The sequence below is a fragment of the Carassius gibelio genome, chromosome B1, assembly GCF_023724105.1.
Source record: "Carassius gibelio isolate Cgi1373 ecotype wild population from Czech Republic chromosome B1, carGib1.2-hapl.c, whole genome shotgun sequence".
NCBI lineage: Eukaryota > Metazoa > Chordata > Actinopteri > Cypriniformes > Cyprinidae > Carassius > Carassius gibelio.
The window spans coordinates 23,099,427-23,113,573 of NC_068396.1; the positions used below are offsets into that span (position 1 = coordinate 23,099,427).

Sequence of the window (14,147 nt, forward strand, 5' to 3'; positions counted from 1 at the left end):
ACAGGCGAGTAGACACTCATGTGTGAGGGATGCAGGAGAATAAAATTATTCACGGGGCTCCCGCAAAATAGAAATATCGAAATATAACACAGATATGTGAGATTGTGATGAACTGAGTCTTTTAAAAATTATAAATGCAGTGCCCTTTGTTGGCTTTTTGCCATGCCAAACCATGCACGCAGCAGCCGCTTGCTTTAGTTAAAAATAACAGTGTTCTGTGAATGTTGATGCATTAATAACAAATATTTATTGGGAATGTGTATGCTGGGATTTCATGGAAAAAAAAAAAGTTACGTTACTAGTAATGAAACTAATTACTTTTAAAATAAAGTAATCAGTACAGTTACATGATTACTTTTAAAAGGAGTAATCAGTAATTAGTGATTTGATTACATTTTCAGAGCAACCCATGTTTACACTGCATGTATGTCAGAAGCATGCCATCTCTGAGTTTTTATCAAAACCATTCGTTCTAGTGCATCCCCAGTGCATTAGCACCCGCCACCAGTGAAAAGAACTGTTATCAGGGGTCTATCTGTGAGAATGGATAAATTGTAGATTTAATGGGGGCTCTTAGACCTTCTAGAGCTCCGCTTTTTACATCCTGTACATGCCTATTGCTCAAATAGAAGAGGCGTCAGTACAACAGAGGAGCACATTGCTGCACTTAAACAAGCTCTGTCTACTGCACACCTCTTACTTCTCCACATTATCATTTTGAGATGCTTTTTCATTCCCAAATTAGAAGAATCCACAAGGAAATATGTGACATGCTTGTGCTGGCATGATGGAATTGAAGGTTGGCACCAATTCTGCTCTCCCGAGTTAGAAAAATCCTAGATTGACGTCCAACCAGGAAGGCAAATACGCACAGTGCGTATGCGATTACTCAAAAGATTATCGGTTGTTTCCTGCACAACACAGACCCAGAAGTAAACTAGGGTTTTTCGTGCAGCTGATCAAATCTAAAGGAGAATTTTGCCTTTGGCTGGAATGCTCTGTATAATGTTTAGGGATCAGATTGGAAAGCTTTCTGGTTATTAAGTTGCTGGCTAGACTGATTTCAGCCAATTGAACATGTGTTCTAACAACAGCTATGAGTGAAGTTTTAATCAGTGCATTATAGGACAATTTAGGCGTGAACATAGTACCTCGGGGAGTTCTTGGAGATGTTTCAAATTGAAGTTAAATTACCTCTTATAATAATGCTTCTGCTGTTGCATTTTTATCTGAGTTCTGACTCGATTTAGCTTGATAGTATATCTCACTTCTAAAAATTTATTTCTCCACAGGGCTTCCCACTGGGCATAAATGATGGCCACATTTATACCTGGACAGACGGTTTGAGAAGAAGAGACTGGCATGACAACGAGAGCATCAGGAAAGACAGCCAGCGTGTTGGTACGTGCACTAAATTCTCTGAATAGTTCAGAATTGGCCTTTTCTTTCTTATAACAAATACTTGTAACTCTTAAAGCATATGAAAACCTCACATTATCACAGCATAAAGAACATCAACCAGACTAAAGAGGAATGATTTGATGATGACGACGTTTTCTTTATGGCTTTCATTTAGGGTAGGACATTATTTTAGAATCCCTGCCAAGCTGTCCCTGTAAATCAACTGGTTGCCCCTGTGGCTAAAGAGAGTTTATTGATCCATCTGAATTTACGGCTGGTTAATAATGTAAGGGTGTCTTTTGCTGTGTTAAATTTTAGCTGCATTAGGTCCTCGGCAGTTAAGGATATAAATGGCTGTCGAGGTGGTTACTTTGGTGTTTATTTTATTCAGTCATTTCCATTTTCAAGGATGACCCAAGGTGCTCGATAGGATGTGATTTTTGGCCAAGAACAAATTGCCAAAGTCTTTGGGCCCTTTTTTAATGATCTAAATGCAAAGTGTAAAAAAGTGCACGGCGCAGGTGCACTCAGTGCATGTCCAAATCCACTTTTGCTATTTTAATGACAGAAAAACTAATACACGCAATGACTATCCATCATTACATTTTTATATTTATGTAGCCTACACGACAATATTATTTTACACTGTAATCCTTTTGTGTTTAATATTTGGCATGTTTCTGTGATGCGCATTCCTGTGTGTAATAAGCAAAGTCAACGCGCACTGTGGACCCGGCCAGAGGTGCATTTTCTACCAACATGCTCTTTAAATAACAAAAAAATATTGCGCCATTGACTTAAGACTTTAGACCAGGATTTAGTCAGTCTATGGCGCAGTCTATCTTCAGCTCCTTAAAATTGCAATGCGCCAGCAATGCGCCTGAACACACCTCTTTTTTAGACCAGCACGCCCATGGGTACACAAATAGGCACAAATGCATTTGCTAATTAAACAACGTGACGCTGGACGGGAAAATGCGACAGGAAAATGCCGGACTGAAACTAGCAAACACACTTGCACTGCGCCTTGTGTCGCATTGCATCGGGTGTATGATAGAGCCCTTTGACTTGTTTACAATTTAAATTATACATCAGTCAATTTGCTTGCATGGATAGTAGCAGTCGTGCCAGAAATAATGTATTTATTTATTATGGTGATGTCACGATTCTCGACACGCCCCTCAACATGCATCAGTGTCATATATAATCAAGTATGTGTGTTCTGAACAACTCGTGTACATTCATTGATCACAAGAGCAATACTGATATTGGATAAAGATGTCGAGTTAGCCCATCAAACAAAAATGCTGATCATGTTATGTTGATCTAATATGTTGATCTTTCAAGAGGTAACCCCCTTTAATTTCTCTGTTTTTTTTTTTTTTTTTTTTTTTATTCAGAGAGTGAAAATGAGGATGGAAAATAAACATTTTTAGAAATATTTTTTTTTATTTATGCAAAAACATAATATAAAACTGCATTTCATGACCCCTTTAATATAAATGTTAGTGCTAGCAGTTAGTAGCTTTAGTAGCCCTTCATGTTCTACCTTTATTTTCTAAATGCCTCTTCAGGGACTACATTTCTTTTTGGATAAATGCATTTTGACATTGCAGGGCTTTTACATTCAAAATTATTTTTATCTTTAGATACTTAAAAATACTCTTAAATCCCAGATGCTAAATGCAAGTGCTCAGGATAACAAATAATTGCGTGCAGCAGATAACTGTATGAAAGCAGGTACCCAGAAGGTACCCAGAAAGAGGCTTGTTTTGTTGCTGTTTGGAAAAAAGAAGTCACTGTATTAAGCAGGGAGATTTATCAGATTAGAGGGAGGATGGTTTTCTGGCACCTGCAGGCAGGACCACGTACTTCTGCATATGGCCCACTCGGCCCAACTGTTCTGTGTTGACCCGTCACATCGGAGCATGCAGCATTATTCTATCAGAGAGCTTTCAGAGCACACCATCTGTTGGTGGCAAATTTTGTGATAGCAGCATTCATTCTGAAAAACATCCACAAATTTTAACATGAATCTAGTTCATTGGAGATGGTAGAATATGAATGACAGGGAGAAGTAATAGATCTTTCCAGATTAAAGTGTTTCTTCTTCTTCTTTTTCTTCTTCTTCTTCTTCTTCTTCTTCTTCTTCTTCTTCTTCTTCTTATTATTATTATTATTAATAATTTAATTTATTAATTTATATATATATATATATATATATATAATAGTGTGTGTGTGTGTGTTTACATATACAGTGGGTATATAGTATCCAGACCCCCTTAAATTTGTCACTCTTTGTTACAGTATATTGCAGCCATTTGCTAAAATCATTTAAGTTTATTTTCCTCATTAATGTACACACAGCAGCCCATATTGACAGAAAAACACAGAATTGTTGACATTTTTGCAGATTTATTAAAAAAGAAAAAATGATGGAAATGATGGACTTTGTTGGGAATTTGTTTTATTTGTCACCAAAGTGCATCCCTGTTCTGCTCAAATACAACAGATAAGAGATATTCTCCAAAAACAAAAACTTTATTCATACTAACTTATTTCAGTCAATACACACGATTACTAAAGAAAAATATGCTAAATACTGCATCCCAGCACATATGACACAATGATGCACTGTAGGGTGACCACCTGCTAATAAGCCCAAGGGGGGACAAGGGGTATGTTTCTGAGGGACAATGTGGGACACTGCCTTGCGCGGCGGTTCCCCAACCCCATGGGCAGACTCACTGATAGTGGTTTGCCCATTTCTAGCACATACCACCTTACATGGTATATTAATAATGCCCTATTCCCCTAAACATGTGTAATTGCTGATGTATGCTCATGACAGAATTGACATATGCACTTCCACTTACGATTTACTTTAGCTATTTAATTTATTTAATTTCGTAGTTGCTCAACATCACAGGAATAGTTAAAAAAAAAAAAAAATCTAAACTCACAACTCCAGAGGTTCACGGAACAAGAAGGGGGAGAGAGGATGGTGAACTTGCATGTTAGTAAAGGCAGGCGCATGAAAAAAACAAACAGTTTGAAACAGGACACACCTTCTCTTTTTTAATTGATGATGGCGGTGCCTCATTTTCTCCATTTTTCGAATTGGAAAGCGTGCATCTAAAGGATCCTTCCCAGTGTGTCTGGTATGCACGTGCGTGTGCTGTCATGACAACAATGAAAAAGCTGACAACAACCTAGTCAGCAGTTCAACTGAGGGGTGGGTGTGGCAACAGTAGCATGCTGAACTGTCAAGTAATGTTCGTTTGGCTGCCTGGGGCTCGAGGATATAGAGCAACCAACTTTTTTTGAGCAAGCATTGATTATGCGTGACACAGTCTCAATTTGTGGCACACATGAATTGGGCTTCAAATGCTGTAAGTGCACACGCTACGCGGGACGGGTGGTCACCCTAATGCACTGTCTCTCAGTATCTGGTTGACATGACTGTGCATGAATTGTAGTATAACTTTTGTGTCCATGGTTAAAACAAGATGTTCATGCATTGATTAAGTTGGTGCCCTCATGTAATCAATGAAATTGTGGTGTGCATCATGGCAGGCATGGTGTACTGGTGTGTTCTCTGTGCAGACTCATTGGCATGATTGAGAGCAAACGTGAAAGGTCACGGGCCTACAGCAGGTCGCAGCTACAATAAGAAATTAGCAAATTTGGTGAAAAAATCCCAAAATTGGCAACACTGATGATAACTTTTAATCACGCTCCGTTCTTCTCAAGTCTGTGGCACGTAACGGCTCAGACACAGAAACCGGAGTGGATCGTGGCTGCTCGACTCAATGCTTCTGTTGGGTTTAAACCAGAATGTTTCTGAACCATCCCAAAAGTGGCTCTCCAAGGCTTTTATACAGCGATCTGTCCGGCCACATCAAAGACTGTCAAAAAGCCATTTATTATTTGAATTTCCAGAGAAAAATGTATAAATAAAATAAAAAAATAAAAAAATAAGTGTTTGTTCTGTACACATGCATACCGAACCGAAAGAACAGCTCAGTACGAATGTGTGTATGGTTACAAATAATAATTATTAATAATAATAATAATAATAATCATATGTATATATTGGCCATATAAATATATATGTCTGTCTGTGTGTGTGTGTATTTTTAGGCACAGAATAATTTAACATTCTAAAGAAGCAATTGCAAGGTTTTACTTATCTTTAACCCAGCATGCAGAGACCTTTAAATCTAATTGACAAATCACAACAGCAGTGGCATTCAAAACCACATATTCAGGAGTGGAGATCCCGGTGTGTAAAATTGCCAAGTTATATAGACTATATCTCATTCAAATAATTCAGGAGTCGACACAGAACAGAGGTCCAGCTGATCCAATACAGAACCAGTATTTATCAGATTTAGAGCTTGTTGTGCAATTGCACCAACTGAACAAAATCCTTTGCTTCTGTTATCCACATGCCTGTCAGTGATCAAAACCACAATGCTCTCTGAAGCCTTTCCCCAAAAGTTCTGAGAACAATAATAAACTCTGCATGGAACTGTTGTTCAATGCTTTTAAGAGGCAAACACGTGTACACAGTTACACTGAGGGCTTGTGTGTAGGAGTATTAAAATCTGTAATTTTGCATTATGATTTAAATGTTCTGTTTAACTCTGTTATCATGCCAGAAAAATGCCAGAGGAGTGGGTGTAAAGTTATAGTAATTATGCACATGTCACAGAGAGATGACTTTGTGCTGAAATGCACTAAGGGATGTATTTAATGAATAAGGCTTACAGACACACACACACACACACACACACATTATGTGCATACATACAGTATATGCGGGAAAATGCATGCATATAGTACAGACAAATACATAACCTGAATGATCTGTTTTTGCTGGAATATTCTCTCAATGCTCCTCATTAGCAGAGCTTTCAAAGTCATGCTATACAATCTGTATTTTATGTTTAATAATAACATGACAGTAACACCTTTGTGTATTTGTGTGTGTATACTTAAATGTTTGAGAGCTGTATTGGGGATGCTAGATTTAAATGTTCAGTTTTGCCATTTAATTATTTAAGAGATGATAAAATTTTGTTTAATGACTTCAGAAAAGCAGCCATTCTCAGAGAGATATTAGTGGCACTGATCAGTCAATTAGGACTACTCAGGACATAAGGAAACCATTCAAAGAATAAGTTCTGATGAAATGGTGCTGTGAAGCCTACGTTGCTACCACAGACAAATTCTTACTTTTCATGAAAGAGTGCATGTCTTCTTAAAACTGAAATGCTACAGTATGCACTACTTCAGACTGCTTGAGACATTTTTTTAGCACTTTAAAGGGATAACTCTAATCGTCTCACCCTTATGACATTTAAAGTATATGTGAGCTTTCTTTTCCTGTAGGAATAATAAAAAAAATATTTGTATTTTTTTTGAAAAAGTTTATCAGAATTTAAACTACAAATTAAAATTATAGTGGCTTATTTTAGTGTCAGGAGTACACATAAAACATTGTAATATCAAACACAAATTTACTTTCAAAACAGTAGTAATTAAAAATATTGCAACATAGAAAAACCAACATGACAAAGAATTGTGATAAAATCATATTTTAAAAAATTAAAATAAAATAAAATAAATAAGTTATATTGTTATCATATCGCCCACCCCTAGCCGGGGGGAACAAACCCATACAGAGTCTAAACCCCTGTCCCCGGTCCACGATTGTGCCCTCGTAACGCCATTTCGCCCTGCCCTCGGGAGGTCTGTGCATGCCAATGACATCAAATATATTTTTTCCCCCATATTTTCCCATTTGGTCAATAAGCAAAAGAAAAACTTGACAATAGTGTTTACATGATCTTTTGCACTTTAATATTTGCATACATTATTTCATATCAGGATATGATTATTTGTACAGCACTATTGCTATCGTACATATTTTTGTGCACTGTGGAAATCATAGGGCTACTGTATATGTGGTATTTAATACTATGTCAAAAACAGTAAGTTGTGTGTCTTAAAGTTAAATTACAACAAATAGTAAGAAGAGTATACAGTTCATCCAGTTTCCCTGTCAATACACTTTATATAGCGCTCTTATCTACTGAATAGCGGTATGACAGTATTTGGAAAATGCATTGCATTATGTTATTGCAGCAATATGACTGTAGTTACAGTACACTTTTTCTGTATTAAAAAAGAGCAGCACATGCTGCAGAATAACTCCATGAGGGTGAGTAGATGACAGAATTTGAATTTTTATGTGAATATTCCATTAAGTAACGATAAGTAGGATTTTCATCAACTGTGACAAACTAGACACAGTTGGAAGCGGCTGAGACCATAATATACACTGCAGAGCCAGCAACTCAGTCAGCATTTTGAGCCTTCATACTGGACTGTGTCTGGTCAGCATTCAGGGAAAGGCCAGGCTAGTTGGTTAAGTTGTTTCAGCTATTCAGTCATAAAATAATAATAAAATAAATTGTCAGTTTTCACAGCGGTGCTTTCTATCTTTGGAGGGGTGCATGTTCGTTGTTAGTACACACATGCTCACCTTGTCAACATCTTGGCTGTGCTCAGCATGGTTGCTAATGTCTGACTGCTTCTGTTTCAGGAAAAGGGGAGCATGGGAAACCGTACCCGCTCGCAGAGGACGAGTGTGATGAATCAGTATACAAAGAGAATGGCTTCAACATCTACGTCAGCAACAATATCGCTCTGGACCGCTCCCTTCCTGACATCAGACATCCAAAGTGAGTCGAGCAGATTCTCACAACATGTTCACAGTAACCAGCCTCCAGAGCTGCACAGCTTGAGCTAGACATCAGCATGGTTTTAATGATCCATGGCAGGCCATACTTTCGCAGTGTGTTTTAATTAATGGTTTTGTCCTAAATGAGGAATTAATCTAATTTGGATTAATTAGCTTAGTGATTTCATGGCTGATAGATTTTTTTGTTTGTGCACCTTTTACTGTCATATAACATCAAAACAAATGAGAGCAAGTATAATTTTTCTTGGGTGTTTTTTTTTTTTTTTTTTTTTTTACTATTAGCCTATAGCTTTGAGATTTTACCTCAAAATTATTGTTTTCGGTACAGTCTGGTATGTGGTATGTGTGTTTATGGAAAAACTACTTTCTAATAAAAAATTTAAAATAAAAAGATTCTATCCAACTACAAGCAACAGCACAGATAAATACAACAGAGTAAAGATACAAAAAATAAACTGTGATTTTCATTTTTTTTTTTTTTTTCTAGTATTCATTTTTAGGTACAGAAATTGAATAAAGTAATCGATTATAAAGATAAAGATTATTCTTTTCTTCTACCTTTTGACATAATTTTTGTCTGAATTTGTAAATTAAAACACAATACTTCAAAGAGAGCTTAATATTTGCTCGCGATCTGAGGCACGGGTTTGCGCTCTTTGGATGAGCGCACACAAATCTTCTCACTGCGCGCGCGAGCTTGGTAAATGTTTAAACTGACAAACATTAAATGCAGTTAGTTTAAAGGTGCCATCTGTAATGTTTGGCAAAAAAAATCAAGTCATACTCCACATTCCATACCAGATGGGGGCAGTATGCCTCAATAAAGTGAATTGGTCTACTCTAGAGTAACAAACGAGAAACGGCATAGTCTCTATGCTCCGCCCCTACTTTCACAACAACACTACAGCCATAGCCGAAGCCTAACTGTGCGTTCACACCGCCGGCGTCTAGAGCGTCAAAAATCGCTCTTGCCGCTCTGCTCACGATGCTGCAGAAAGATTTGTGAGCGCTCAGACGCTCTAACGTAGATCGAATGCTTATTTTGTATTTAAAGCGGCCGCAAAGCAAACAAGCTTGTTGATCTCATGCAGACTAACCACAAGGAGTTCATAGCCTCATTAAATATTGTTGTGGACGAAATATTAGGATCCTTTACTTAAAATGAACAATCTCAGACACCTTGGTCCACGTATCACTTTTAATTTTTTTTTTTATGTCCCTGTAGGCAAACAGGGACACATCATAGATTAATACAAACGCTAAACGTGAAAGTGGAGACGGGAAGAGTTCCCATATACGTCTTAGCTGACGTAATGTTGAGTTACCGCCTCGAGAGGGAACTAATGTGCCAACTCTCAAGCATTCACCGTGAGACACACGCAATTGACTCTTTTCACACGCTTTCACGCCACACATCAATTTTTTCACACACAGAAAAACCACGAAGCAAAGAGGACACGGAGACCAACAGACTAGACAGAGCAGGTTAGTTATGATACATAGGGCTGTGCAAAAAATCGAATGCGATTTCCATGCACCTCTCATCAGTAAAGACGCTCCTGTAATTAGAAGTATATCTCCAGCATGTGCATTCAGATCAGGGTTGCCAGGTTTTCACAACAAATCCTGCCCAGTTGCTTCTTAAAACTAGTCCAAAACTAGCCCAATCGCGTTTCCGGGAGGTTCCCCGATAAAACTTGCTTCCCGGGGTTAAAATATAAATTTTGGGGAAGGGTTTCCCTGGTAAAATAAGCATTTTAGGGGCTAAATATCACGTTATTGGTATTGGGATTGCTTCAAACCGCAGACATGAAAAACAACCGCAGACTTGGCAACACTGGTTCAGGTGGAGCGGCAGTTACTGCACAGAGCCTTAGTCTACCGACAACTAACACAAAATCGCTTTCAAAATCGACAAAGAATCGCATGCGATTTTAACATCGATGTTGTGTAGATTGTCAGTGAATTACGGCTCTGTGTAGTAAATGCCAACCAGTGTTGCCAAGTCTGTGGTGGTTGTTTTTCATGTCCGCTGGTCACAGCGACCCCAATACAAATAACGTGATATTTAGCCCCTAAAATGCGAATTATACCAAGGCAACCCTGCTAAAAAACCTATATTTTAACCCTGGGAAGCAATGTTTTATCGGGGAACCTTCTGGAAGCGAGATTGGGCTAATTTTGAGAAGCAATTGGGCAGGATTTTGATGTGAAAACCTGGCAATCCTGATCTGAACACACGTGCTGGAGATATACTCCTAATTACAGGAGCGTCTTTACTGATGAGATGTACATGAGTAAAGACATGCACAGCCCTATATAATAAAATGGGTAACGTTAAGTTATAGCTAGCTAACTTAATTATCAAACGCAGCTACGGTTAGCCATCGCTAACATTAGCACGTTTATCGAACAGCCCTCGATACATTTCTATGTTATAACTTCCCGAAAACAAATACACAAACATATAAAACAAACTTTTCAGCACCCAGGTGATGATGGAATAAATGACTGTCCATATTCCAGAATACTGTTAATGCTAATTAAGGTTGATATCTCTGCAGCACTATAACTTGACATTTTTTTAATGACATCATCGCCCTTATTTCTTCTCATTCTTTTGATGCGTGTACGTCATGTTATGGATATTTTTACCTCAATTTCTGCATATGGCACCTTTAAACACATATTAGCGTGTGTTATTCAGGTCATACCTGTGAGTGCGCGCTATCAGCACCCAGGTGATGACGGAATAAATGACTGGCCATATTCCAGAATACTGCATTCGCATTTAACAAGAGTGCATGGTTTGTCCAGGTTTTATTATTATTATTATTTTTTTTTATCGCTGTTGTTGTAATGGGAAGATTTAAGTTGAACCAGGATCACAGCGCGTGCCGAACCATGTATGGTGAACATTTAGTTTTTTTCAGCGAACCGTGCCATCCCTAATATATATATATATATTTATATATATATAAAAAAAAAAAAAAAAAAAATATATATATATATATATATATATATATATATATATATATATATAATAATGAGGGGTGTCATATATAGTGTTAATACTCCCCATATATTCTATTCCCTAACACCAGGGTTAGGGAGTATAACTAGTTACATGTGATGGAATTATGTCATTTAATTACAAAATAAATGTAAGTGCAATCTGCTACAGTTACTGAGAAAAAAAAATGTTATTAAATTATAGTTACTTTGAAAATGTTAACAATGTTAAGAATTACAAAGGGAGTTGCATTTGATTTTTTCCCACAAACACACACATACAGATTTAATTTATTTATTTATTAACTGCACTGACTGCTTTAAAATACAAGGCACCAATGTTTCAGAGGTTTAGTACACAGAATAAGAGGCATGCTTATTCAATAACTTTTTATTTCTTATTTGGGATTATGCATATGCTTTAGATCAACTGGCTTTTTCTTCCCAAGACATTGTTAGCCTCTAAAATGCGAATTATACGAAGGCAACCCTGCTAAAAAACCTATATTTTAACCCTGGGAAGCAATGTTTTATCGGGGAACCTTCTGGAAGCGAGATTGGGCTAATTTTGAGAAGCAATTGGGCAGGATTTTGATGTGAAAACCTGGCAATCCTGATCTGAACACACGTGCTGGAGATATACTCCTAATTACAGGAGCGTCTTTACTGATGAGATGTACATGAGTAAAGACATGCACAGCCCTATATAATAAAATGGGTAACGTTAAGTTATAGCTAGCTAACTTAATTATCAAACGCAGCTACGGTTAGCCATCGCTAACATTAGCACGTTTATCGAACAGCCCTCGATACATTTCTATGTTATAACTTCCCGAAAACAAATACACAAACATATAAAACAAACTTTTCAGCGCCCAGGTGATGATGGAATAAATGACTGTCCATATTCCAGAATACTGTTAATGCTAATTAAGGTTGATATCTCTGCAGCACTATTCGCATTTAACAAGAGTGCATGGTTTGTCCAGGTTTTATTATTATTATTATTTATTTTTTTATTTTTTTATCGCTGTTGTTGTAATGGGAAGATTTAAGTTGAACCAGGATCACAGCGCGTGCCGAACCATGTATGGTGAACATTTAGTTTTTTTCAGCGAACCGTGCCATCCCTAATATATATATATATATTTATATATATATATATATAAAAAAAAAATATATATATATATATATATATATATATATATATATATATATATATATAATAATGAGGGGTGTCATATATACCAATGTTTCAGAGGTTTAGTACACAGAATAAGAGGCATGCTTATTCAATAACTTTTTATTTCTTATTTGGGATTATGCATTTGCTTTAGATCAACTGGCTTTTTCTTCCCAAGACATTGTTAGATGCCAGTGTTTCCTGTTATAGCTGTGAAAAGATTTGATTTTAAAAACAGTATCATAGCTATCAAACTATTCCTTGTTATGATTTTAAACCTGTATTTAACAAGAATGATCAGAATTTAATCAGAATCACATATCAAAGTAAAAAAGGTGCTAAAGTGTCATTTTGTGGTGGCTGTGGTTTAAAAGTAAATTATTATAATCTTAATTTAAGTGATGAAAGGCTTTTGAAAGTAAGCCAATAATCAGTGATGAGTTCTACTGTAAGCTTAACCCTGCCTGCTTTATTTTTTTTTAAATGAATATTTTACATTTAGAAATGTAATCTGTTACATTAGTTTAATAAACTATTTGATATAGTTATACTACTTATTACTTTTTAAATAGGTAACCTGTAAGCTATTAAATCTCCAAAGTAACCTTCCCAGCACTGCCTAACAGTAACATCACAGAAAATCTTCTGCAAATCAATGGTGAAAGAATTGTCAAAGGTTCATGTATTCACTTACAGTTTCCACTCCCTTGTGTATATAGTTATTTTCACCTTATGCTGTTGGATTTATAATTAGACATTAGAAAATCACTATTAAGGCATATTTAAAAATATGCCTTAATAATGCAGCACGTATCAGAAGATCTGCACTCTGGCGCGGTTAGCAATCACACTCACTGATCTATATGTAACTGAACCGTGCTCTTGCCTACCTCTTCCAATCAAGTCAGGGACTGATAAACAGAACAATTACACTAGTCAAACGAACCAGGCTTTGGGGGTCAAATGCGCTCCGGCACAAATAAGATTGCCTACTGAGAGCACACCCTCCCACATCCCGCATACGAGTCTCTACCCACCCATCAAGGTGCCTGTTATAATGTTATAATCGAGGCTCTGGACTCTTGTTTTTCTGTAATAAACTATAAAATATTATCTATAAAAATGATAATGTCCTGTCAGTAACAAATGGCTTTTTTAGATTTAATTTAATTACATTCATGTTATAAATTGAGATACAGGCTACAATAAATATTTTATCTGCTACTATGTAAAAGAAACACTGCTGTAAAAAGCACCTTATGTGTTTAAAGTGTTTGCAAACCAAATGTTATTACACTTTTGTTCAAATAGCAGTAAGCCTACTTTTAAATGAAAGAAGTGCACAATACACTACTTTTGAATGAATTATTATTTTTGATCATAACAATGCAATTAATTGCAAATAATTGCAAACAATAGTGTGATTAATCGTGATTTAAAAAATAAATAAATCACTGTCCAGCACTAATATATATATATATATATATATATATATATATATATATATATATATATATATATATATATATATATATATATATATATACACAAACACTCAGCTAAAGGATTATTAGGAACACCATACTAATACTGTGTTTGACCCCTTTTCGCCTTCAGAACTGCCTTCTACGTGGCATTGATTTAACAAGGTGCTGAAAGCATTCTTTAGAAATGTTGGCCCATATTGACAGGATAGCATCTTGCAGCTGATGGAGATTTGTGAGATGCACATCCAGAGCACGAAGCTCCCGTTCCAACACATCCCAAAGATGCTCTATT

The 14,147-nt window shown here is 36.5% G+C and overlaps 1 protein-coding gene across 1 annotated transcript in view; it reads left to right on the plus strand.

The window, feature by feature from the left end:
• Positions 1–14,147, plus strand: part of galntl6 (polypeptide N-acetylgalactosaminyltransferase like 6) — a 203,812-nt gene that overhangs the window by 56,756 nt on the left and 132,909 nt on the right. Inside the window, exons 3-4 of the mRNA XM_052546075.1 lie at positions 1,293–1,401; positions 8,015–8,153. Coding sequence (XP_052402035.1) covers positions 1,293–1,401; positions 8,015–8,153 — 248 coding nt within the window. The remainder of the gene's footprint in view (positions 1–1,292; positions 1,402–8,014; positions 8,154–14,147) is intronic.